At 48.8% G+C, this 27,478-nt stretch overlaps 1 protein-coding gene and 1 long non-coding RNA gene across 4 annotated transcripts in view; one reads left to right on the forward strand and one right to left on the reverse strand.

Annotated features, from left to right (window-relative positions):
* The window catches only part of SLC2A1 (solute carrier family 2 member 1), a 28,821-nt gene extending 27,223 nt beyond the window's left edge, over window positions 1-1,598 (reverse strand). Inside the window, exon 1 of one of the 2 annotated variants that reach the window (XM_058552116.1) lies at window positions 1,372-1,598. In XM_058552116.1, coding sequence (XP_058408099.1) covers window positions 1,372-1,389 — 18 coding nt within the window. In that variant the 5' untranslated portion in view covers window positions 1,390-1,598. The remainder of the gene's footprint in view (window positions 1-1,371) is intronic. The other variant, XM_058552113.1, reaches the window with a different exon arrangement.
* A 797-nt stretch (window positions 1,599-2,395) lies between these two features.
* Window positions 2,396-27,348, forward strand: LOC131412516 (uncharacterized). 2 transcript variants are annotated; one of them, XR_009221801.1, is made up of 3 exons: window positions 2,396-4,736; window positions 5,399-5,536; window positions 10,372-11,205. It is a non-coding gene; the product is annotated as an uncharacterized LOC131412516 (long non-coding RNA). The 2 variants fall into 2 exon arrangements; XR_009221802.1 differs by lacking the exons at window positions 2,396-4,736; window positions 10,372-11,205 and adding exons at window positions 16,467-16,535; window positions 26,972-27,348 and having other exon boundaries at window positions 4,827-5,536.
* The last annotated feature ends 130 nt before the right edge of the window (window positions 27,349-27,478 follow it).

Raw genomic sequence — 27,478 nt, forward strand, 5'->3', positions numbered from 1 at the left:
AGACCCTCTTCCCGCTGAGGGTACAGCCTGGCGTCACTGTCACGCATCACTCTGCCCAGCCAAGACCCCGCGCAGTCCCACCGGACGCCTCCACAGTCCACAGGAAGGGCAGGGCAGGGTTCAGTCCTATCCCCGCATTCCAGGTATAAAATGGGCATCCTCGCGCCTTCCCTGCCGAGCAGATGGGAAAATCCAAGAGGATAAAAGGGAGCGTTTCAAAGAAAAAAGTGACTTGAAAATATTCTATACAAGGGGGAAGAAGGGAGGCAGGGAAGAAACAATGCCCGCCCGGCACACAGGAGGGGCTTAATAAGTATCTGTTGAAAAGGAATCGTTCTGGGAAAGTCACAAAGATCCTCGGCAGGACAAGCCCGTTTACAGACGAGTAAAGAGATCCTATCTAGGCAGCGGTTTGCTCCCAGAGGGAGAAGAGTCCTCATCCATTCAGAGTACGGAGTCCTTCCTCCCCCGGCCTCCAGGCATGCGCTCCTTCCGCTGCACTCCAGCCTGGGCCCCCTGCCCGGCCCCGGCGCCCCGGGTCGCGGCGGCGCCCGGGGTGCTCTCTCCGCCCGGCCCTCAGCAGCCCCGCCGGAGCAGGGAAACGCGCCACCTCGGAGCACGTCTCCCCGGGGAAGAGCTCCGTGGCCTGCACTACTCGGAAAGAAGGGCCTCAGAGGCCGGCTTTCCTTCTCCACCCTGGAGCCAGGCACCCTGGAGTTGGAGCCCCGGCCTGAAGAAAGTGTCCTCCGCCACGAAACCTCGGAGGGCTGGAGCGGGGACGGCGCGAGGCGGCGTTAAACACTAAGCACCAGGCCGCGCGCGTAGTTCGGCGCCCGGGAAAGTGGAGCAGCGGGTCCCGCCTCCTCCGCGCGCCGGGGCTGGGGCCGGGCCGGGGGCTCGGCCGGCTCAGCCAATGGGCGCCGCGCGCAGGCCCCTCCCGCGCCGGGAGGAGTCGGCGCGGAGCCGCAGCCCCGGAGATCGTGAGCGACGTGCCGCGCCCGGGCCCTCGGTCCCCCGGCCCCTCCGGGCCGCGTGGAGTGCGCGGCGCCCCCGGAAGGAAGCCAGACACTCAGTTCGGGCGCCAACCACGCACGCGGCGCCCTCGCGCCTGCCAGATCCCGAACCCATGCCCACCCGCGTCCCCCGCCACGGCAGGGCGCTGCGCTCTAGGCCGGCGCCGAGAGAGGCTCAGAGACGCGCGCCGCCCAGCCGGGCGCACAGCGTGGCCGGGAAGCGGGGGAAGCCCAGGCCGGCGGAGGGGTGGGCAGGGATCCGCGCCTTTGTGCCGCTGGGGAGGCCCAGGCCAGGGGAGGGGTCGGGGGGTCCGCGCCTTTGTTCCGGGTCGGGAGGGCCCGCGGGCGCGCGACTCACCTTGCTGCTGGGATCCATGGCCGCGCTCTGCCGGAGGCTCTGGCAGCGCCGGGGGTGCGGGCGGCGACGGGCGGGCGGGCGGCGCTCTCCGGCTCAGGCTCCTGCTCCGGCCCCGAGACTCCGACTGCGACTCTGACTCCGGTCGCTTGGCCTCCGGCTCCCTGGCGAGCTAGCTCCCAGGCCCGCGATCTCCACGCTTGCCGGAGCTACCTCCAGCTTCTTGCGGTGAGCTCGCGGGTGGTAGTGTTTATAGGACCCCAGCCATTGGCTGGCGCTGCCGGTGTGTGGGGATGTGGGCAGAGTCTGGGGGGCGGGGCCTGGGGCACGTCCGGGGCGGGGCTCCGCGGGGAGGGGGCCCGGGACGGGGGACTGGGCAGCTGGGCTCCGGGTTCGGTCCTCGCTCTGGCTGCAGGTCGGCCCCGCTCCCTAGGCCCCGGGTTCGGGGACCGCTCTCGCTGTGTGACCTTGAGCAAGTGTGCACGCCTCTCTGAGCCTCAGCGGCCTCTAGCAAAATGGTGGAGCTAGTACCCGGCTGTAAAGGCAAATTGGGAGCGGCATAGGGTAGCACTTAAAGAGCGAGGACTCTGGAGCCTTCACTCCGCCACTGGATAACTTCGGTAAACTAAGGATAATAGTACCACCTCATAGGTTTGTTATGAAGACTAAGTGAGTTAATGTTTGTAAAGTGTTGAGAACAGCGTCTGTTATGTGGTAAGTGGTATTTAAATATTTGTTAGACTATGGGAGGTCTCGCTCCACGCTTTTCTCCCTTCCCTCTCTCTACCCCCCACATTCTTGTTTGCCAGCCAAGCCTTGCTTTAGCACAGGCTGGGCCCTTTGCCTGGAAATCCGTACCCACCTCTTCTTTGGGCTTTACTGTCACCTCCTCTGTGAAGCCTTGCTCTACTCCTGACAGTACCTGTGAATCTATGGTGATAGGTAAGCATGAAAAATAGGAATGGTAATGGGCCGGCCAGTGGCTTAGCGGTTAAGTGTGCGCGCTCCGCTGCTGGCGGCCGGGGTTCGGATCCCGGGCCTGCACCTACGCACCGCTTCTCCGGCCACGCTGAGGCTGCGTCCCACGTACAGCAACTAGAAGGATGTGCAGCTATGACATACAACTATCTACTGGGGCTTTGGGGGGAAAAATAAATAAATAAAATCTTAAAAAAAAAAAATAGGAATGGTAAGAACACAGGAGACCTTGGGTTTGAACCAGCTCCACTGGCCTGATCCTAGGCAAGTGCTGGTCTACGAGCCTCAGTTTTCTTATGGGTCAGATGGAATTAATACCACCACCAACCCTGTGTGCTATCATGAGTTACAATTTCCAGATAAGCTCATGAAGTACTTAGCACATGCTGACACACGGTAAATCTTCCTTTAGTGGTAGTGGTATTGTTTCACCTGATTTCCTCTTCTAGACCCATGCCTTACTTGAGATACAGTGAAGGAAAGACCTCAGTCCAAAGGTCTGGCCAAAATCCTGAGGTTAAGCTGAGGGTCCCTTTGCCTGTGGAGGAGTTAGTTTCTGATGGAAAGGAGAAGGCAGAGCTGACCATATGATCCCTGGAGTCCTCTGCCTGGGCTATGTATCCAGTGCTGGCCGAGGGGGCATCCTGGCTGGGCATGGGGCCCTATAAGGGAAGGCAGGCCCCTTCTGGCACACCCCTGCCCATGGCTCCTATTTCTCTGGTCTCCCAGCTGCTCAGCCTGGAAAGCTTGGGGCCACCTCTCTCCTCTTCCCGGTACCAGAGGCCACCAAGTGCTGCTGATTTCACCTTCTCCACCACCTCATCCTCCATCCGTCCCCGCTGCCTGCAGGGCCTCCAGTTCCTCTGGCCTCTCCTACAGTCCCACTTGCCTGCTCATATGTCCAGCATTGTCATGGAGGGAACAAGGCCCAGCCTGGCCATCACAGCCCTCAGGGCACCAGTTTACTAGCTCAGCCTCACCCTCACACCAGCACTTTCTACATCTCTGCCTTTGCTCAGGTTGCTTCCTCTCCCTGGCTCCCTCCACCTCCACCTCCACATGCCAAAATGCTTCTGAGAGCATAGAGCACCTCTGGACTGGGGCCTCCTCCGGGAAGTGTCCCCGAGTCCGCCAAGAGGGAATCTTGCTCTCCTTTACCCTTTGGTGTTTCTTAATGTGCTGCTTGTCCTGTCTGCCTTCCCCAGACTGAGCACCTGGAGGACGGCTTCAGTAGCTGAGATCGATGGGTGAAGGAGTACAGGAAGGCAGGAATGAATGAACACAGGAGCAGCTAGTCTGCCTGTTTCCTGTCAATGCTTCCAGTGTTGTACCTTTCGGGTTTTCCACTTCCCTGCTCGGAGTCTTTACATAGCTCCCTGTTTCTCAGCACATCAAGTCTACTGTATATGCCTCTTCCCAGCTGCAGGTATGCCCTACTCAGCCCATGGGTCACACTCACAATCAGGCACCCTTTCTTTCTCCAGGCCGGCCCTGTGCTGGCCACTTCCCCAGGGACAGAGGCATACGAGCCTGTTGCTAGCCTATTGAGCCCCAAACTGGAGAGGATGCAAGAGGGGAGATGCAGAGCAACAGTACTGAGTTGAGTGTACAGGGATAAAAATGTGTACAGGAGCAGAACTTGGACCACAGAGGAAGGAGAGGGAGTAGAGAGAGCTTCAGGGAAGGGAGAGGGTGTGCTGAGTAGAGTTTAGAAGGCTGAATATGAGTTCACCAGGTGGATCAGAGGGAAGGCAATTCTTGGCAGAGAGAACATATGCAAAGATAGCAGACAGGCAGAGAGTAATTGCTGACAGGAAGAAAGAATCCCTAGACCACACTCAGAGGCTGATGGTGGAGCCCTGGATTGGACTCCTGAGTCCCAGCTCTGCTGTTTACTTGGCAAACATCACTGAAATTTCTTCTCCTCTCTGAGCCTCAGGACTCACATCTGTAAAATGGGTATAATGATCCCCTCCTGGGATGGCCTGACGAAAAACGGACGTGTATAAAAGTTTATCCAAATAAACGGTGCTGATTCATGACGTGAGAAATTCAACCAACTCCCCTTCCTAGGTCAGGGTGGCACTTGAAGACAAAGCAGAATGACCAGAAAAACAGCCTTACTTTTGCCCCACCCCACCGTACCTGCCCAAACAGACCCCATGACCTGCTTGAAATTCCATTTCTGGGTGTTCTCTCTGTAAAACTTTTATGACCGCTGGAGGCTACTGTTTAGAGGTAAATTCATCAGAAGCTACTGACACTGGATCAGAGATAGATTGTCAGGTGGGCAAGTTTAATTTTGGGATGGCTGAGTCCTGGGAAACAGGATTTAATTCCAGCCAGGGAGGGAACACCAGAAAAAGCCCACGAAATGGCATCTGAGCCTGGTAGGTTGCGATGGGGGGGTGGGGAGGTGCAATGGTTGGAGGGGGCTGTGAAGGAGCAGCTTCAGGCAGAGAGAGCCAGGCTAAGCAGCCCCTCTGGCTGGAGTGTAGGGGGTTGGGAGAGACAGGAGATAAAACGGGGATTTTTGAGTGAGAGAAGCTGAAGAGGTGGGGTCACAAAGACCCTCCAATGCCAGGTATGGGAGTTGGGGCTTTATTCAGTGGGCAGTGCGGGACCACGGAGAGTTTTTGAGCAGAGAAAGGATACGAGGAACTCGCAGCCTCCTCTCCCCTGAGGCTGTAAAGGGGGTGTGAGGAGGCTGTGGGGCCCGACCGCTCAGCTTGGAGGGAGCAAGCACCACCCCCCACCCCAAGCCGCGCTCACACTGGCAGCTTTGCTCCCTGGAGGCTGCCTTTACCCCTGGAAGAAAGGCGGGCTTTTTCTGGGTCTGATTCCAAGCAGCTCCAGCCCTAGCCAGTGGGAGGAAAAGAGCTCTCTGGGACTGGCGGGGCGGTGCCAGGTGGCCGCGCGATGCCGGAGCCTGGTTCGTGCCGGAGAGCACGCACGCGGTTCCGGCGGCTGTGCTGGGCGGTCCTAGCGGCTCCCCAGTCACAAGCAAGTGAGTGAAGCGGCCGCGAAGAGGCTTTTTTTTTGGTATTTGAAGGCAAGCGTCCCTGACAGCCAACGAGAAGAGGCTGTGCTGAGTCAGCGGCCTCTGATGCAAGGGGGGCTCTCTGGGCCTGGGACGGGAGAGCCCCTAATCCGCAGGATGTTTTGCAACTCAAATCCTCCCAGGCTGCAGGTAAACACGGTGTTGGACTCCAGGAAGGCCTGATGGGCCAAGCGGGACAGTTGTGTGTGTTTAATTTCTCATTCTGATTTGCACACTTGTTCAAACCACCTGCTCTCGGAGAACTCTTTGGCTTGCCTTCTTTATCTTTCCGTGTGCCCCTCCCCGGCCTTCTTCAAGGCTCTCATCAGGGCACCGCTTGCTCGCTGATGCTGGGGGATACTGAAGGAACATATCCCTCCTCCATTCTCTCGCGAGCGCCAGGCTTGTCTGTCCAGCTGCCTCCAGGACAGCCCTCTGAATGTCCCACACTTATCTGGCATTCACCGCGTTTAAATCTAAACTCATCATCTTCCCCATCCCTCCTAGTTCCCACCCCAGAGATGGCTCCTCTATCCACCCAATTGCCCAAGCCAGAGATCTGGCATGTTCCTTGACTCCTCTCTCTCCCTCATCCCCAATATCCAGTCAATCTTGTGGACTCTGTCTTTCCATAATACCATCGGACTCCATCGCTTCCTCTCCATCCCCGCTGGCCCTGCGGCTAGCACAGTCTAGAGCCCCTGCTCTCTCATCCCTCCACCTGCCTCCACACTGGTCTAAAACGCCCTCTAAAATGAGCGGACCGCGTCGTTCCCTTGTTTAAACGTCTTTTCATGGAATGCAACAACATGGATACATCTCCCAGACATAATGTTGAGTGGAAGAAGCCACATGCAAGAGAGTGTGATTTCATGCATATAAAGTTCAAAAACAGGCAAAACTTCTATATGGCATTAGAAGTCTGGAGAACAGCTACCCTCGGAGGGAGGGTAGTTACTATGAGGGGGGCTGATAATCAGGGCTGGGACTAGGGTGAGGCAGGTGATCAATATCACTGATTTTTTTTCTTTTTGCCCCGAGCTTTAATATGACTCAATACGGCACTGTTACTAACCCTGTCTTTATTTAATATTTTGATATTTTGTCATCGTGGATTTTTTGCATTAATTTTGATTTTTTAAAAATATTGCATTAAAAATATTTATCTTGATGACTGAGCCTTGTGGCCCACTCTTAAATTTTACTCGGGGAGGTGAGTGGCTCACTTGCCACACCCTAGTCCTGACCTTGCTGGTAAGGTTTTGTAATCAGGGTGCTGGTTACATGGGTGTGTTCGGTTTGTGAAAATTCATCCAGCTGTACACTTCCAATTTTTGCACTTTTCTATATGCACATTATGCTTCAATAAAAAAAATTTTTCTTTTATTTAAAAAACAATCTTTCCGTGGTTCTAAGGGAATGTCTGCTGTCTGCTTCCTCTAGCATCCCCAGCACCAAAACCAGGCTCCAGCGTACTGGGACTCGTACCTGTCTGTTGAATGAGTGAATACAATATTATTCCAGTTAACTTAATCCCCACAAGAACTCTATGAGATGAATATTTTTGTCTCCATTTTCTAAAAGAGAAAACCGAGATTCAGGGAAGTAATTTGCCCAAGATCACACAGGTAGTAGGTCTGAGTTCTAGCACCTCAATTAAAAAAAATAAACAAACCAAAACTCTGAGCAGCAGTGTTTGTTCGGGCACCTGAAGGCCAACAGGGATGGAGAGGAAGGGATGGAGTCCATTGTATTCTGGAAAGGCAGCACAAGCAGGTACCAGGGCCTGGCTCTTATCACTTAAGTTACAATTATTTGAGCCTTATCTTTTCTCAGATAATGACCTCTTGGGGCAGGGGCTCAGGCATGCCTGTCTTCCTTCTAACCAGCTAGTTACCTAGCACAGGGAAGAGGCTATACGTGTGTAATAAATGAATGAAGCAACGAATGAATGAATGAGGAGGCTGACAGTGACACGTGCTGGGTAGAGCACAGGCTTCGGAGACAGATCTGCTAACTGTATGTCTTTGCACATATTACTTAGCCTTTCTGAGTCTCAATTTCCCCAGCTGTAAAATGGGAATGATATCAGTACTTACCTTCAAGATTTACTGAGGACAGGAAGTGAGAACATGACTGTCAGGTGACTGGCATATAGTAAATACTTGAAAAATGGGAACTATTATTGTGATTTCCAGGGTTTTCCATTCTCAAAGTCTGATTTACTTCAGGGTGGCAGGGATCTGCCTCTTTGGATTTCCATGTATTGTTTTCTGAGGCGTCTCTGGAGTTGGAAGGAGGGGACCCCAGGAGCTTTCTTCCTCTAGCCCACAGAGAGGGTGAGTGCCGGAACAGTCCCCAGGCTGGCTCTGTGCCCGGCTCCACCTGGCTAGGAGTGCCATCTTGACGAGATGGCTTCCTCTCTGTGAGCCTCAGTTTTCTCTCTGTAAAATGGGGCTCAGAATAATTTTGACTTTGTGGGGCTCCAGGGAGGGTTCAGTGGCTTGTCCCTGGCCCAGCGTACAGTAGGCCCTCCATAGAGGTTGAGTCTGAGGAATTAACCTGGCATCCTGAGGCGTGGGGGAAGAGCAAGGAGACTGGAGTGTCTCAGAGACCCTGAGACATCCAAGGACTAACGGGAAAAACAGATACATTAGCCTGGCTGGGCTCTGCTTTGTTCTTAGAACCTTATTTTTCCTGTGAAGTGAAATAACAGTGTCCTTTATGCTGATGCCACTTTTTAGCTATGCAAAACACCTCCCACACCTCATTCCTTAGGTCCTCCCCACACCCTGTGCTGAGGGCAAGATCAGGTTTATTCATGTATCAACTGCACAGTTGAGGAGACCAAGGCACACTGAGGTTAAAGCCACTGGCTTCACACTGAAGGAGGAATTTGGTAGCAAATTGAAGATATGAAACCTGGACCTCTTAATTTCTAGATACCACCACGTGGCAATATGGATCCAAAAGAAGGCACACAGCTCACCCCATCCACCCCCACCTTCCACCCCAGCAAGCAGCCACGATCCAGCTGGTGTCTGGCTGTGCTGGCTTCCCCCACCCAGCCCTCACCTGGATGCCACCTGGCAGTCACCTGCACGTTGCTCACGGAAGAGCTGGCTGACTCACTTCCTTATACCAGAGCTGACTCACACCTCAGAAGGGGGAGAGTGAGAACCAGTTGAGAGCTGGAGGAGCCCTCCCTTCCTCATTGAGGCTTGAAATTAATGCCCCGAATCCATGGCACTTTAGCTCTTAAGAAAGAGAAAGAACTGTGGGCTGGCTGGAGTCATAGATCTCTGGACTCAGAGAGGGGTGGTTAGGTTGGTTCCACTCTAGGCTCTGTTACAGGTTCGCTGAGTGACTTCAGGCAAGTCTCTGTCCCTTTCTGAAGTGACTTCAGTCTCTTCAGTTTTGTGATGAAGGGGTTGAAACAGGTGGCCTCCGAGGCTCTTCTAGCTCCAGGTGGAGAAGCCTCGTGGTAATAATGTTGTGCATATTGACAGTTTACCACGCGCAGGTGCAGGGCTAAGGGAGTGGTATGGAATTATCTCCTTTAATTCTCATAACAAATCCTAGATGTACTGCTTTATCCCATTTCACAAAAAGGAAACTGAGGCACAGTTTCAGAGTAATTTACTCCAGGTCAAGCAAGTAAGCAAGTGGTAGATGTGAAGATTGAACTCAGTCTGTGCCCAGAACGCTCATAAACTGGTCTGCGCTTACTCCCTTTATCCTGCTAGACTTCAGTTTCCTCATTAAAAAAATTGTGGTAAAATATACATAACACAAAATTTACCATTTTAATCATTTTTAAGTGTACGGTTCAGTGACATTAAGCACATTCACATTGTTGTGCCACCGTCACCACCATCCATCTCCAGAACTTTTTCATCTTCCCGACTGAAACTCCTGAAACCCATTAAACAACAATTCCCTATTCCTCCTTGCCCCCAGCCCCTGGCAACCATCATTCTACTTTCTGTCTCTATGAAGTTAACTACTCTAGTTGCATCCTATAACCTTTCTTCATCTTTAAAACTGTGGTCATAAAGATCAAGGATTATTTGATCCTTCTCTCAATGGGGCAGCTGGCTCAGACTTGGATTTAAGTTCCAGTTCTTCCGTTCAACAGCTGTGTACCCTCAGGCAGGTTGCTTCACCTCTCTGCTTGTCCCATTTCCACATCCCTAAAATTGGCCTAATGAGCCCTGCCTTGTGGGGCTGCTGGGAGGATCACAGGAGACAATGGGTGTGAAGGTGTTTCAAAGTTCAATTCCTCTTCTATGGCTTGTTATATATACCTTCTTCCTGGAGGGCTGGGATCCAGACCTTGTCTTAGATTTAGAGGTGTGAGAGCTGGAAAGACTTTAGGATTGTGCATTTCAACCCGTTTACAGATGAGAAGACTGAGACCTAGAGAGGTGGAAGTGACTTGCCCAGAGTCGCACGTGGAACTTTATGCGTCCGTGTGCATTTGTGCCCCGAGCACACAGCCCTGCCTCTGGCAGGTGTCCAACAGATGTTTGCTGCTGGGGCTGGAATGTAGAGGCCACAGCAGAGAGGGTGGGCTTGACTGCTGGGCTCTGGAGCCCTCCGCTCAAGCAGCTCGCATTCCAGCCTATGTACCTGGTATTGTAAAGTGGCTGGTACAGCCTTTGGTTATAGAAGCTGCTGGGGCAAGATGCTCCTATCTTGGATTGTTCTTCTTTTTACTGGTTCTCAGAGATCTGGTCTTGTGGCTGAGAGTCCCATCTTCCTTATTTCCTTAGAGTAAACATTGTTATGATTTTTTGGTTGTGCGTATCAACATATTCGAGCCAATTTCAGCCCCCAAAAAAGAATTTTTTAAAGGTTAGAGTCTCACAAACCAGTGGCAGGGATGCAGTCAGATGCTGACAAACATCTGGACTCAGTGAGTAGACTGCCCCCAGGATGGTTTGCATCCCTCATTCCTGCTTTATCCCTTTTTCTCTTCACAGACAGGCACGTTCTGCTCCACATGGCAGACTGTGACCACTGTATAATGCCAGAATTTACAGGGGACCATTGCAACAACCCTCAAGGCTGACTTGACTGTCTCCTGATCCCAACCCTAAGTTTCTACATGAGACAAGTGGATCGGCCCAGTTTGGCTCAGGCAGTGGGGACCTAGAGTGCCCACAGGAGACAGGGTGGGCGGGCTCACCTCTGTGCGGGAGTGAGGCGGAGCACGGGTGTGTGCCTCCTGACTGAGTGACACAGGCAAACGTGTGCAGCCATTGAAAACGTTGTTGAATGGAGATAGACATTCAATGATATGGGAAGAAAGTTAAGATTTTTTGAATGGAAAAAACAGGTTACAAAACAGTATGTTTATCACATTTTTGAAAGGAAATATGCATATGTAATTTAATTGAATTTCTATACCTATATGCTAAATGTTAATTGAAATTATGGGTAGTAGAATTAAGGGTAATTTTTATTTTCTTCTTTTGTAATATCTGCATTTTTCTCTTGTGAATGACTATCAGTTGAATAATAAAACAATAACTCTTACCTCACAGAGCTGCAGTGTGTGTTAACTAGACATTTATTCACTTATTCAATAAATATTTATTAAGCACCTACTACGTGACGGTGTTTGTGACAGCTGCATGATGACTGACGAGTGGTGGAGTTTCAATAATTGGGGTGACCCAAGGCTCTGCCTTCCAGGAGCGCACAGCGAGGCTGGATGCTCAGACACGGGGGCTTCTGCTCCGATGGTCTACATGCATTCTGAAAATCTGGGAAATGAAAGCAACAGGGCGTTTCAGCTATCTATCTGCTGTAGAACAACCACTCCAAAACTCAGTGGCTTTAAACAGCAACAATGTATTATTTCTCCTGATTTTGTGGATTGGGCGATTCTGCTCCCCATGCTGCTGCCGAAGTTACTCATCAGTGGCATTCAGCGGGATACTTGGCTGGGTCCATTCTCTCCATACGAGGTCGCGTCCTCCTCTGTCTCCAGCAGGATAGCCTGGACTTCTGTACAGCATGGCAGCTGGGGCCAAGAGGGAGCATTCCAAGAGGACAGGCCCCAATGTGGAAAAGCTGATTAAGCTTCTGGGAATCAAGGCAAATCATTCTGGATGGGACTTGCTTTGTCTCAATCTATAATGAGCATTTTCTTTTTCTTTTTTTTTTTTTTTTGTGAGCAAGATCAGCCTGAGCTACCATCCGATGTCGATCCTCCTCCTTTTTGCTGAGGAAGATTGGCCCTGAGCTAACATCCATGCCCATCTTCCTTTACTTTTTATGGGACGCTGCCACAGCATGGCGTGACAAGCGGTGCGTCAGTGTGCGCCCGGGATCTGAACCCGTGAACACCGGCTGCCACAGCGGAGCGCGTGCACTTAACCACTTGCGCCACTGGGCCGGCCCCAATGAGCATTTTCTCTGTGAGTCAATATTCTTTCCAGCCTGATTTGTAATGGCTGACTGATAGCCCATCCTTAATTTAACCAATTCCCTATTGATAAATATTTAGGTGGCTTTCATTTGGGGGCAGTTATAAAAAACTGTGTGAAGATCAACTTTGTACCAAGGACTTGGTACAAATCCTTGTAGGAGAGGGATTACAGGGTCAAAGGACAGGGGCATTTTTGGCTTTGCCAAATCACCCTTCAAAAACATAAGATATATGACACTTCCACCAGCTATAAGAGAGAGAAAATTAAAAGTAAGTTGTCCAGAGCCAGAAGTTTAAGAAGAGTTCTTGCGTTTTACTCAGAAATGGCCCTAATAAATCAACAGGGACTTGGGCAGTGCGATGCAGGGTCTCTCTTCCCGGCTGACTCAGGCTGTAAAAAGAACAGCGCTGACTGCTGAGCTCCTGGCTCTGGAGACGAGGTCACTGTGTCCCCTCTGTGCGGTTCATTTGGACAAGCCTGCTGCTTTCCTGTCCTGTGTCTGCCAGTCTTCCAGCGGGCACAGGGCACACGGCCTCACCAGCTATGCCCGCCGTGCCCATCTTGATAATGGCCCTGTCCCCTCTGATTCTGGAGGGCCTGGTGCTGAGGTCTGGACGTGGCTGGCTGTGCCTCATGAGACTTGTAAGGAAGATGAATAAAGCGGAACCCTGAGACTCGTCCTTGGCCTCCAGCAGCCAGAGCCGTTCCTCATGGCCGCAAATACTCATGGACAAGGGGACACTTTTCTGTGAGGAGCGGGAGTCCTGGACTCAGAGCCAGCACTGCTCCTTACTAGCTGAGGAGCAAGCAACGGAGCCTTTCTGAGCCTCAATTTCTTCATCTAGACTATGGGGGTAATAGAGCTTTGAGGATTATTATGTACTTCCTCTCTGCCTGATACTTGTAATCCAGACAGGACCCCTCAGAGGTTGGGAATATCCTGCCCACTTTACAGATGAAGCAAAGTGAGGCCCAGAGAAGGGAAATAACTTGCCCAAAATCACACAGCGAGTAAGCAGCAAAGCTGGAAATGAGCTCAGGCCAGCCTGGAACCAGAGCCCACGCAGACTCCTTGTTCAGACTCTGTAAAGGTTTGGATTACAAAGGACATGTTTAGAGAGCTCTGCCACTTCTGTCACTTAAAGAGTATCTGCAAGGGCAGGGCAATTTTTAAAACCTGCTGTCACCCGGCTGGACAGTTAATGAGGGTTGTTCTCAGTGGGTAGACTGGCTGGGCTGGAACCCACCCTGGAGGGCCAAGTTTCCTGCTGGAGTTCTCCAAAAAGGTGCCTAATTTCACAGCTATGATTCTACTTTAGCTTGCTCTCTCCACAGAGGGAGGCAGGGCCCTCTCTGAATAATCGCTATCATTTCCTTATGGAGGAAGAGGGTGCTGGGGACTCTTCATATGCATCTAGTGCTTTATCATAGTCAATTCTCACCTTGATTTTATGTGGAAGATACTGTTGTGATCCCCTTCTTTGGATGGGGTGCTGGGGCACAGGGAGGTTAGGTGACCTGCCGGGGTGGCAGAGCTGGGTTCCAGGCTAACTTGTGATTCAACCCTCCTAATCAGGGCCCAGGAGTGAGGGGCTCAGGGCTGGACCACCAGCATTTACAAAGCCTTTTACCCTGTGATCATCAGAGCCTCCTTTCAGCCCTGGAAGGCAGCCAGGGCAGGACCATTCTCTCTGCCTTACAGATAGAGAAACTAAGGCCCAGGGAGACAAGGAGACTTGCTCCCTCCACTGCCTCAGCCTGCTCAGTTGGGAATGCTGGAGGGGGAAGTGATGGGGAAAAGTTCACCAGTGGTCCTGGACTTCTGCCTGCCAGCTGAGCTGTGGCCTTAGTCAGGGCTGGGCGTTCCTTCCAGGGAACACGAGGTGGAGCAGGATGGGTAGGACTGAGATCAGAGGGCAGGCCAGGCCAGGAAGAGGAGAGGGCGGGTCTCTGGGGGATTGTGGAAAGAGGAAGGGAGCCTAGAACAGGCCAGGAATGGGGCTTGGCTCTGGGATTACTTTGATGGAGCTTTAAACAGGGGCCATGTGGGAGTGTGGAGCTCTGGGATCAGAAGCTCCTGGGTGCAAATTATGACTCCGCTACTTATGGGGATGGTGAGTTTGGGCAAATATTTCCCTGAGCCTCATCTGTAAAGGGCCAAAGTGCAGTGGTAACACCGTGGTATCTGGAGCACTGCCTGGGTTAGATCCTGGCTCTATCTCTTCCGTTGTGACCTGGGGCAAGTGAATATGCCTCTCTGGGCCTCAGTTTCCTCATCTGTAAGACTGGCCTGTAGTAATAGTACCCACCTCACCCAGCTGTTGTGAGGATGGAAGGGTATAGCAGCATATGTAGAAGGCTTCGAGCAGGCTTTCCACCTGGTCAGTCTTTGCTACCATCGTCATCATTATCTTCATCATCCACCTCACAGGATTCTTGGGAGGCTTAAACAAGGCCACTGGTGCAAACTGGTGGCACAGGCATTATTAGGTAATTACCGGGCAGAGTGTTGGGTGCCGTGGCACAGGGTGGTGGGAGGCACTGTGAGGCTCCCAGGAAAGAAACAAGAGTTCTGCCTGGCTGGGTGGGAGAAGGATATGGAAGGCTTCCTGGGGAAATGGCATTTTCTGAGCCTTGAAGGACGTGTAGAAGTTCTCAGGGTAGAGGAGGGGAAGGTAGAGAGATGAACTTGTGCGAAGGCTCGGTGGTGAGAGAACCTGAGCATGTCTGGGGAATGTGGTGTGTGTTTGGGGTGAGGGGCGAGGCGTGAGGCTGCACAGGGGCACTGGGTCCAGATGGCAAAGGGCTCAGAATGCCTTGCCTGGGGGTTTAAACTTGGTCCAGTTGGTGGGGAGTCCCTATGCCTGTCTGCATGGCAGAATCACCCAAGGGACTTAAAAGAACACAGATTCCGTGGTCTCACTCAGCAATATTCTGAGTAGGAGGTCTCAGGTAGGACCTGGGAATCTCTACTGCTTAAAAGTCCCCAGGAAATTCTGATGCCCGCCCAGTTATGGGAACCCCTGTCATGCTGGGCTAAGACACTAGAACTTTCTGCTGTAGGCAATGGGGAGCCATTGGAGGATGGGGAGGATGGGAGGGACATGGTCAGATTTGCATCTTAGAACAACACGTGGAAGCTAGTTTGGGGAAATGGGCTGGAGAAGGAGACACGAGCAGAGTAGCCAGTGAAGAGGAGCAGACATATCCAGGGGGGAAAAGCCAGGGCCTAACCTGGAGCAAGGGCAGGTGGCTCAGCAGGTATGAGCACCTCTGGGTGCAAGAACCGAGGTGGGCGTGGGGCAGATGGGCTGCAGAGCTGGCCCCACTCAGGGCAGCTGGGTGTTTCTAGGGCTCGAGGTCAAAGAGAGGCTGAGGCAGGCAGGAGCTCCAGGAACTCACGGGCTTTGGGCCTGAGCAGGCTCAAGGTCAGCAGAGGCAGCTGGGTCTGTGTCTCTAAGCAGGGAGAGGCCCCACTGAGATACCAACCCCAGGCCTCCAAGATTTGAGCAGAGAGCTTGAGAAAGTGGGGAGAGGGTGTAAGAGACCCCTGACTCTGACCCCTAGCCTCCCACCCCTCTCCAAGGGAGTCCCACACTCTGATGGCTACATTTGCCGTCAGGGCTGGCCCCTGGAGATGCTAGTGCCCTATAGCCCTCTGGCCCTGAGAAGGACAACCACCCATCCATCCCTCCATCTATCCATCCATCCATCCATCCATCCACCCACCCATCCAGCCATCCACCCATCCACCCTTCCGTCCATCCACCCATCCACCCATCCACCCTTCCACCCATCCACCCATGCATCCATCCATCCATCCATCCATCCATCCATCCGTCCATCCATCCATCCATCAGACAATGGTTTTTGAGCTCCCCTACCATGTACCAGGCATGGTGTTGGGTCCTGGAGGTACAGTTGTGAATAAAGCGATGCAGACACTCTGTACCCCCTACAAAGCTTTCTGTCAGTCCTGGCTCCTTCAGCTGGCTGAGCATGGAATGCTTTGTCATCAGGAATGTGGCTAAGTACAGGAAACCCACCCAGGGGGTTCAGACAGTGGCAGCTGCAGGGCCCAGTTGTCCAGCCTCCAGGCCCCATGGCTTTCTGGTCCTCCCCTTCCCCCCACAGGCCCAGTCTCCTCTTCCATATGGCTCAGGCCTTGCCTCCCAAATCCAAGGCCCTCCCTGGGGTACCCTGTGCCAGGAGGGTCCTGATGAGCTGTGCAGTCCCATCCTCCCTCCCCAGCCCACAATGAAGGCAACAGCCTTGGGTAAGACCTGAGCAATTCTTCCCAAGGGCAAGATCAAGGAGCATTTCCTCACAGGGGTAGGAGAAATAACAAACATGAGGAAATGACAGGGATTCCGGGGATTTCAGAGCACACAGCTTGGATACAGGACAGACCCACGCAGAGAAATGGGGTTAGGACCATGTTGCAGCAACTTCCTCATCTCCCTCTTGGAGCCTTCTCCTTGTGTCTTCATGCTTTTGTTCTGTTCTTTTGTTTCATTGTGATCCCTTGCCCACTCCAACCCCAAGCACACCATCACCAGTGTGGATGCGGCGATGTCACTGTCCCACTCACTCAGTCATTGCCCTTCATTCATTTCTTCCTTCATTCATTCACCACATAGGTCCTATGAGCCAGACACTGAGGATGAAACTATAGGCAGAAGATGGCCTCCCATTGAGCTCCCAGTTGGGTAAGGAAACTAACACGGTCAGACAACTCTAAGACAATGTGATTATTGCCACCATGAAGTTGTGCATAGGGTGTTATAAACCCGGGGGGAACCAAGGGAAGGCCGATTCTGGACGAATGAGTAGGAACTGAAGGAGAGCATGCCAAGCAGTGAAGACAGTAAGTGTAAGGAGGAGTGAAAAGGTGGTCTGCAGAGCCCAGAGCACAGGGAAGGGTCAAGGGACACAGAGAGTGGAGGTTGGAGAGGTCAGAGGCACAGTCCATGAAGGGTCTTGAATGCTGGGCTAAGACACTAGAACTTTCTGCTGTAGGCAATGGGGAGCCATTGGAGAATTGGGAGGATGGGAGGGACATGGTCAGATTTGCATCTTAGAACAGTATGTGGAAGGTGGTTTGGGGAAATGGGCTGGAGAAGAGGACGCCAGGCAGAGCAGCCAGTGAAGAGGACGAGACATAGTCTAGGCAGGAAAAGCCGGGGCCTAACCTAGGGCAGGGGCAGGTGGCTCAGCAGGTGTGAGCACCTCTGGGTGCAAGAACTGAGGTGGGCGTGGGGCAGATGGGCTGCAGAGCTGGCCCCACTCAGGGCAGCTGGGTGTTTCTAGGGCTCAAGGTCAAAGGGAAGCTGAGGCAGGCAGGAGCTCCAGGAACTCCTGGGCTTTGGGCCTGAGCAGGCTCAAGGTCAGCAGAGGCAGCTGGTTCTGTGTCTAGAGACTTGGGAGGTCCACAGCGGGACCCCAGCCCAGACATAGGAATCAGGGAAGATCGAACCCTGGGGAAGAGTTACCACGAGCCTGGCAGAGTGTCAGATGGGACCCTGGTCCTGAAGGGAGAAGGAGCTACAGGCAAGGAGCTGAGGACACCTGGCTCCAGCACCCTTATGTCCTGGACCACCTATGAAGATGGGCTATGGGGGCACCTGGGGCTATTTTCTTGCCCATGTCTGGCCCCCTCTAGATGAGGCTCCCCTCAGTCTCCTCATCTTGACTCCAGTTACCATCTGCCCTGACCTGACCCAAAGTCTGCCTCAGGTCTGTCCTGCCCCTGCTCCAAGCTCCTGAGAAGATGAACTCTGGCCTGGCTGCACCTGCTCACGTTCCTTTGGGAGGGTGCCCCCTTGCCAGCACCCATCAGTACACAATCACAGGACGATGATCTAGGAGTAGACGGACACCCAGAGCTCACTCCCGAGCGCCCATTTGGCCAATTAGTCACTCACATGATAAACATTTACTTAAGCACCCGCAGTGTGCCTGTCCCTGGACTGAGGGCTGGATTTAAAAGGTTGAATCAGATTCAGTCCTTGTCCCAAAGGGTTCACAGTACAATGGAGACAGACAAACACATTCAACACAACACAACCTTTTACAACGCAACACAACACAACTCAATACAACTCAACACACATCTCAGGTGTCAGGTCTGTTTTCCAGCTTTATGGGGCCTGAGCTGCAAAAAGGGCAGCTCATAGGCGAGAGTGTTGTGAGGGCTTCCTGAGGGAGGGGAGCGCTTATAGGAATGCCAGCAGGAGCGGGTAGAGGTAAAGAGGCTCCATGGTCGAAACGCATGGCTTCAGTCTTGCCATTGTAATCCTGGGCTGATGACTTAACTCTCTGTGCCTCAGTTTCCACATCTACAAAATGTGTATCTCATAGGGTTTGAAAATTAATTGAGATAATGTATGTAAAGTGACTGGCACTGTGCCTGGCATGTGGTAACACAATAGCATCGGCTGTGGTGGTGGTTGTTGTTGCCTTAGAATTATAAAACCTTATTATCCTCTTAGATTCTTGGCGTCAGAGAACTGTAGAATCATAGAATCCCAGAATCTTAAATCCTTAACCATAGAACCTAAATAAAACATAGAGCCTGAGTATTAGTGGGATGGGCCTCCCTGTCCCTTCCGATGGTGGGGGAATTTCTTCTGATGCCCAGGGCCGGGTCTGTCACGTGCAGTTGCTCAAGTCGTGCACGATATGCCTCTAGAGAGAGCCATTCACAAGAATCTTGACATGAGTAGAGTCCCCTAGATGCCATATGACCCCTAGATACCTGTACCACCACACAAGGAAGCCTCACTCTCTCCCAGAGAAACCTGCTAAATCCCAGAGGTTTCGCATCATCCCCATCCTCTCTGCCTCCAGCAAAGCGTGCTGGCTCTGTCCAGAACTGCACTGATTTCAAGGTGATGAAACTCAGACCCTTATTTGGATTTCACATAAAAAAATAAAAATAACTCCTCCCAAGCATTCCTGAGAGGAAAGGGTACAGAGGTTTCGGAATGTTCCAGAAAAGGATCACATCTTGTGGAGCACAGCCTACTGGCCTCTAGACCATACAATGGGACGTGCGCTCCCCCTCCCCCACTTTACGTCTCTCTCCCCACCCTTCTCCCCCTTCCTCCCAGTGAGCTCCTCAGGATCCCAGGTCCTCTGGGTGGGCGCTTGAAGCCCTTAGCAAAGCATTTCTCCACAAAGATAGTTCCTTCTCTTCCCAAGAGGAATTCTGAGCCATATGTTTAGGTAGTAATTTTTGTATACCTCACTACATTTAGTACCAAGTTTAAAATCTGAGACTCACAGAACATGAAAATCAAATAATCTTAGAAGCAAGAATCTTGGAATAATCTAGCCTAAGGATCACAAGTTCTAAGAATCATGGAGAATTTTAGAATCCCCTAAATCCTACAGTTGGAAGGGGCCATAGAGGGTCACAGAGTCCACACCTTATTCAACGCATACATCTCCTCTTAACAACATGGCAGGCAACTGTTCATATAGCTCATCCCGCCTCTGCTTAGCACAGCTCTCGCTCTCTCGCCAGGTGATCTGTTCCACTGTAGGGTTACGACATGAGTTGCCTGTAGAAAAGCTTGCAATAAGGAGGCCCTTAACTAACTTCCTTTCCACCTGTGATAACTCAGGCGGACTCCAGCCCAAGGTGTGCTGAGATTTGAGAGCAATAACCGTTGGGAAGACCAAGACGCAATTAAGTAGCTAGACCCAAGAGCTCGGACCTGGGTAGTTCAATGCATGATAATCATGATGAGTGAGCTCATCTATGACTGGGGCAGGACCGCAGCCAGAAGGTGAGGTTAATGATGGTGGCTACCATGTACTGATAAGTTGCATTTTCATTTTCATTTAGTTCAAAATATTTTAAAATTTATCTTGAGATTTCTTCTTTGACCCTTGTGCTATTTAGAAATGTGTTGTTTAATCTCCATGTGTTTTGGAATTTCCCAGCTATCTTTCTGTTACTGATTTCTGGTTTAATTCCATTGCACTCTGAGAGCAGATATTGTATGATTTCTGTTCTTTTAAATTTGTGAAGGTATGTTTTATGGCCTATGTATAGTCTATCTTGGTGAATGTTCCATGTGAGCTTGAGAAGAATGTGTATTCTGCTATTGTTGGGTGAAGTAGTTGATGTCAGTTACATCTAGTTGATTGATGGTGCCTTTGAGTTCAACTATGTCCTTACTGAGATTCTATCCATTGGACCTGTCCATTTCTGATAGAGGGTTGTTCAAGTCTCCAACTATAAGAGTGGATTCATCTATTTCTCACTGCAGTTCTATCAGTTTTTGCCTCCCATATTTTGATGCTCTGTTGTTAGATGCGTACACATTAAGGATTATTAGGTCTTCTTGGATTGTTGACTCCTTTATCATTATATAATGCCCCTCTTCATCCCTGGTAACTTTCCTTGCTCTGAAGTGCACTCCACTGAAGTGAACATAGCTCCTCCAGCTCTCTTTCGATTAGTGTTAGCCTGGTGTATCTTTCTCCATCTATTTACTTTTAATCTATATGTGCCTTTATGTTTAAAGTAGGCTTCTTGTAGACAACATATAGTTGGGTCTTACTTTTTGATCTGCTCTGATAATCTCTGACTCTTAATTGGTATATTTAGACCATTGATGTTAAAGTGATTATTGATATAGTTGGGTTAATACCTATCATATTTGTTACTGTGTTTTATTCGTTGCCCTGTTCTTTGTTCTTATTTTTGTCTTTCACTTTTTTTCTGCCTTTTGTGGTTTTAGTTGAGTATTTTATATGATTCCATTTTCTCTCCTTTCTTAGCACATCAATTATACTTTTTTTTAAACTTTTTTTAAGTGGTTGACCATGAGTTTGCTCTATACATTTACAACTAATCCAAGCCCACTTTCAAATAACACTATGCTGCTTCACAGTAGTGCAAGTCCCTTATAATAACAAATATTCCCAATTCTTCCTTCTCATCTCTTGTATCATTGCTGTCATTCATTTCACTTATACATAAGTTATAATCATCAAATATATTGCTGTTATTATTTTGAACAAACTGTTATCTATTAAGATCAGTTAAGAAGAAAAATTAAAAATTTTATTTTACCTTCACTCATTCCTTCTCTGATACTCTTCCTTTTTTCATGCAGATCCAAGTTTCTGATCTATATCATTTTCCTTTTCTCTGAAGTTCTTTTAACATTTCTTGCAAGGCAGGTCTACTGGCAACAAATTCTCTCAATTTTTCTTTGAGAAAGTCTTCATTTCTCCTTTACTTTGAAGGAAATTTCACAGGACATAGAATCCTAGTTTATGGGTTTTTCTCTCGACACTTTAAATATTTCACTTCACTCTCTTTTTGCTTGCCTGGTTTCTGAGGAGAAGTTGGATGCAATTTTTGTGTTTGTTCCCCTACTGATAAGTCATTCTTTTTTCCTCTGGCTTCAAGATTTTTTCTTTATTTTTGGTTTTCTGTAGTTTGAATATAATCTGCTTAGCTGTGGGTTATTTTTTGGCAATTATTCTTCCTGGTGTTCTCTGATCTTCCTAGATCTATGGTTTGGTGTCTGACATTAATTTCAGAAATCTGTAGTCATTATTTTTTCAAATATTGCTTCTGTCCCTTTCTCTTCTTCTTCTTCAATATTTCCAGTACATGTATGTTATACCTTTTGTAGTTGTCCCACAGTTCTTGGCTATTCTGCTCCTTTTTTTTTCAGTCTCTTTTGTCTTTGCTTTTCATTTTTGGAAGTTTCTACTGACATATCCTCAAGCTCAGAGATTCTTTCCTCAGCTATGTCCAGTCTACTAATGAATCCATCACAGGGATTCTTCATTTCTGTTAGAGTTTTTTTTTGATCTCTAGCCTTTCTTTTTGGTTCTTTCTTAGAAATTCCATCTCTCTGCTTACATCGCCCATTTGTTCTTGCATGCTGTCTACTTTTTCCATTAGAACCCTTAGCATATTAATCATAGTTGTTTTAAATTCCCAGTCTGATAATTCCAACATCCCTGTCATGTCTGAATCTGGTTTTGAAGCTTGTTCTGTCTCTTTAAACTGTGTTTGCCCTTTTGTATGCCTTGCAATTTTTTGTTGAAAGCTGCACATGATGTACTCGGCAGAAGGAATTCCATTAAACAGGCCTTTAGTAATGTGGTGGTAAAGGTGTGGAGGATGGGAAACATTCTATAGTTCCATGATTAGGTCTCAGTCATTTAGTGAATCTGTGCTCCTGGACTGTGAACTTCACACGTGCTTCTCAGTTTACCCCTCTTTAGGTGGGACAGGGTGGCTGGAGGGGGATGGAGTGGATATTTCGCTTCCAGGTAAGTTAGGCTCTGATAAAACCCCAATAAGTTAGGCTCTGGTAAAATAGTGTCTTCTGAGGGCAGATCTTGTTGAGAACAGAGTACTCTGGTGTATTTCAAAATGGTTCCTTTTCCCTTGCCCCTGCCAGAAGCAGAGGGAATTTTTCTTAGATATTCTCTGTGAGGACCTGGTAGAGCTCCTGGAGGTAAAATTCACAAACGTGTGGAGGTCCCCCTAGAGTTTTATTTTATTTTACTTTATTTATTTATTTTTTTTGTGGGGAAGATCAGCCCTGAGCTAACATCCATGCTAATCCTCCTCTTTTTTTTTGCTGAGGAAGACCGGCTCTGAGCTAACATCTATTGCCAATCCTCCTCCCTTTTTGACCCCAAAGCCCCAGTAGATAGTTGTATGTCATAGTTGCACATCCTTCTAGTTGCTGTATGTGGGACGCCACCTCAGCATGGCCAGAGAAGTGGTGCGTCGGTGCGCGCCCGGGATCCGAACCCGGGCCGCCAGTAGCCGAGCGCGCGCACTTAACTGCTAAGCCACGGGGCAGGGCCACCCCCCCCCCACCAGAGTTTTAAACTCTCAGCTTTGTCCACATGGAGCCTCCAGCAATTCTTCAATTACACTTTAGGTTTTCCTGTCCAGTACAAGTCCCCGTGGAGGTTTCTACTCATGGGTTTCTGCTCTGGCAGGTTGTTATCTTCTGTATTCACTTGTCTGTCTCTCCAATTTTTGGTGCACTGGTTTGCCCTGTGACCTCACTTCTCTGACAGATCTAAGAAGAGTTGTTGATTTTTCAGTTTATTCAGGTTTTTACTTGTTTTTAGTAAGGACTGACAACTTCCAAGCTCCTTACGTGCAACACTGGAAACTGGGGGTCTCGCTACCGTGTACCGAACAGCCATGGGAAGTAAGCACTTTTTAAATATTATCTCATTTAATCTTCACATCAGTCCTGTGAAGTAATATCATTATCCCATTTTGTAGAAGTGATTCTTGTGGCTCAGCAAGAGTAAGTGACTCCCTCAAGGTCATGCAGTTAGAAAGTAGAATTTGAACTTGAGTCTGTCTGATTAAAAGCTTGTGCACATCCCACCCACATACCACCTCCCACAACTAGGCAGAGTCTGGATAGAGCTATAGGCCCAGAGGCAGACACAGGTCAGAACTAGAGACAGGGGCCCAGACCAAAATGGAAGATGGGACCCAGAGGCTAAGAAAGTTCCCAGGACTCATTTCTGGCAGGCCAGACACCAGGTGTCTGGAGGTAAAATGCTAAATCCTGATTCTAACCCTTCCAGCTATGTGATCTTGGGGAGTCACTTTCCCTCCCTCCCCCAGCCTCAGATACTTAGTAAGTAGCCCAGGGCCTGGGAAATGGCAACTGCTCAAAAAATGGAAGTTTTTACTGTTGTTGCTAGGTAGCAGTTAATTGCCATCTGGGAGGCTGCAGGTGCTAATCCCCTTCCAGCCCTGGCCAGGTGAGGTCAGTAGCAGAGGAGGTCAGAGCTGTCAGAGACCCCAGCTGGGATAGCTTGGGGAGGTGGAGGCATTGGAGCATCGGTGAGGAATCATTTTGTTGATTAAGTTGTACCGCAGCTGTCTTCCCATGTGGCACACTGGTTATCTCCTCTTCCTGGTTACTGCCCCGGTTGGCACTCAGTGCCTGAGAGCTTGATTGCACAGCAGGATCAGTCCTTCCCTGGGGCCAGGTGTGCCACCTGGTGTAAGGGAGGAAAAATCTCCTAGATCCAGCTCGGAGCCAACCCTGACATTTCCTGACCAATTCCAATGCCAACACTGCTGACAGGAACTTCTGCACCAAGAATAGGTTCTGATAGGCTTTAGCCAATCCAAATACCCACAGCCTTTGTCCAGGGTTGGCCCAGAACCAAGTAAGAGCCAACAAAAACCAAGGAGACTTTTTCTGGCATTCCTGAGAGAGAGAAGTGGCCTCTCATTTCCATGGCTGCTACCAGGGAGACTCCCTTTTATGGAACAGTACCGGGAGGGACAAGGAGGCTTTTAGCAGAACAATGATGGGCGGTGGGCAGCCTTCCACTGACACTGCAGAGGTCAGAGCAGAGAGGAGAGACCTCTTCCCCCATTTAGCCACCTGAAGCCAACCAATAGATTCCTTTTGTTTAGACCAGTTTTGAAGCATTTATTTATTTGACCAATGTATTCTGACCACTTACTATGTGTTAGACACAGTTCTAGGAACAATAGAGTTAGGTTTTTCATGAGTATAATCCTAAATTTAATCTTAACCTAATCCTTAGACATAAACTAGAACTCTGACCCTTTTCTAGTGAAAAGCTTTTAGTGGCAAGAAACAAAGGACTAAGGGGCATTAGTATAAAAATATGTTTGGTGCACTAAAAATCTCAACTAACAAAGGGATCCTTAAATAATTTATTCCCTGGACAAACTCTGTGACCCCTTTATAGGTCTTTAATAGGTAATCTCTACTGGACAAATACTATAGCCCATATATAGATCCTAAATATTTTACTGGACAAATTCAGTAAACTCTTTCAAATGTACAGTATTAGAACTCCTTTCAGATTTAAAAAAATTGATAATTAAAGTGCTAAGTGCACTTTTCCTTTCCCGGGTAAACTTCCCAAGGTCTCATTTTTTCTACCCTGTTGTTTATAAGGCCCCTCCTCCACTACTGACCACAAGGCCAACCTTGCAGGTGGCCTTCGGTATAAAAAGAAGCCTGTATTTTTAAAAAATAGGCTTTATTTAGGTATAATTTACACATAATAAAATTCACCAGTTTCAAGTGTAAAATATGATGAGTGCTGACAAATGTATATAGTCATGTAACCCCCACCAGAATTGAGATATAAAACATTTCTATCACCCCAAAAGTTCCCTCTGCTCCTTGGAGGCAATCCCTTCCCCTACCCTCCCAGCCCCTGGAGACTACTGATCTGCTACCTGTAACTATAATTTTGACTTTCCTGGAATTTCTTATAAATGGAATCATACAATATGCATTCTTTTGTCTGGCTTCTGCCACCCAGCATAATGGTTTTGAGATTCATCTATATTATTGTGTATATCAGTAGTTTGTTTCTTTTTATTGCTGAGTAAATTCCATTACATGGATATACCACACATTATTAACCCATTTATCCGTTGATTGGCATGTGGGTCATTTTCAGGTTTTGACTATTGTGAATAAAGTTGTTGTGAACACTCACTCACAAGTCTTTGGGTCCACACCTCTCTTGGTACATGGCTCTGGGGTAATATGTAGGAGTAGGATTGCTGGGTTGTCATGTAAGTGTACATTGACCTTTTCAAGAAACTGCCAAACTGTTTTTCAAAGTTGTGCCATTTTACACTCCCACCAGCAGTATATGAGAGTTCCACTTGCTCCACATCCTTGCCAACAGTGGTGTGGTCAATTTTTAGTCATTCTAATGGATGTGTAGTGGCATTTCATTGTGATTTAAGTTCACATTTCTCTAATGACTAATGATGTTGGGCATCTTTTTGTGTGCTTATTGGCCATCCACAGATCTTCTCTGGTAAAGTATCTGTTCAAATCTTTTGCCAGTTAAGAAAGTTGGTTGTCTTCTTTCCTTTGAGTTGTAAGAGTTCTTTATATATTCTGGATAAAAGTCCTTTCTGTGATATGTTTTGCAAGTGCTTTCAACTCATCTGTGCCTTGCCTTGTGTTTTTTTTTATGGTGTCCTTCAAAGACCAGAGTTATTCATTTTGATAAAGTCTAATTTATCAGTTTGCTTTTCTTTTATGGTTTCTGACTTTTGTGTCCCATCTAAGAAATCTTTGCTTAGCCCAGGGTTTCTCAATTTCAGTACTCTTGTTATTTTGGACCAGCTCATTCTGTGTTGTGGGAGGCTGTTGTATGTATTGTAGAAATTTTAGCAGCATTCCTGGCCTTTACCCACTACCTGCCAGTAGCATCACCCTCCAGTTGGGACAACCAAAAATGTCTCCAGACATTGCCAAAGGTCCGCTGGGGGTGGGGAAATGTCCCAGGTTAAGAAACTTTGGCATAAACCAAGATAAAAATAATTTTCTCTTACACTTTTCTTCTAGAAGCTTTATAATGTTAACTCTTACAATTTCTTTGACATATTTTGAGTTAATTTTTGCATTTGATGTGATGGTTGAGATTCACCTTGTTGCATATAGATACTTAATTGTTTCAGCCCATTCGTTGAAAAGACTATCATTTCCCCTTGAATTACCTTGGCTCCTTTATCAAAAATTAACTGACTACATAAGTGTGGGTCTATTTCTGGACTCTATTCTATTCCACTGATTTATGTCTATCCTTACATCAATACTGCACTGTCGTGGTTACTGTAGCTTTATATTAAGTCTTGAAATCAGGTAGTGAATCCTCAAACTTTGTTCTTCCTTTACAAAATTGTTTTGTTTATGCTAGGACCTTGACATTTTCATATAAACTTTGGAATCAGCTTGTTAATTTCTAAAAAAAAAAAAAAAAAGCTGTTGGATTGAGATTGTGTTGAATCTTGAAATCAGCCCAAGAAGCGGCGTCTTGACAGTATTGAGTCTTCCTGTCGTTGAACATACTGCACCTAAAAATGTCTCAGAGAGGTTTCGTTGTTTTCAGTGTGCTAGTTATAGTGGTTTTAAAAATACATTCACAGATTCTTTGCTACACCTCCCTTCCACAGGTAGAGCCTCATTCCCCTCCCCTTCAGTGTGAGCTGGACTTAGTGACTTGACTTGCTCTGACAGATGGAATAAAGCAGAAATGACATGTGGGACTTCAGAGACTAGGTCATACAAAGCACTGTGGCTGTCTAATTGGGTTGCCCTTTCTCTCCCAGATCATTCACTCTGGGAGAAGCCAGCTGCCATGTTGTAAGCAGTCCTGTGGACAGATTTTTGGAACCCCTCTCCCTGGTCTAACAGGCAAATCTAGCAAGCAAACTGCATAGGCTCTAAGTCGGTACAGTAATATGCAGGCTGTACTGGGAAGCAGCCGCGCAGGCCATCTTCAGCCTGTGTCAAATGACCTTGCAACCCCACATCTCATGACTGAAGACACCAGCTGGACAGATCCACTACAGGAAGAGATGAAGGGGCACCTCATTCTCACATTCCCCAGCTGCATTTCTTAGAGACTGAGAGACTAATCAACGACTCTGGTCCTTGTCTCCCTCCACACCTAGATAACATCAGCATCTCTGAACTTAGATGTATAACAAAGGAATTCTTGCTTATGTAACCTTCAATGTATAACCTAGAGAAAAGCCCAGATGTACGCTCTTTTTTTTTTTTTTTTGAAATCTAGTTGTAACTTTTTTCTTGTCATTGTCTCTGTACTACACTGT

The sequence above is a fragment of the Diceros bicornis genome, chromosome 13, assembly GCF_020826845.1.
Source record: "Diceros bicornis minor isolate mBicDic1 chromosome 13, mDicBic1.mat.cur, whole genome shotgun sequence".
Lineage (NCBI taxonomy): Eukaryota > Metazoa > Chordata > Mammalia > Perissodactyla > Rhinocerotidae > Diceros > Diceros bicornis.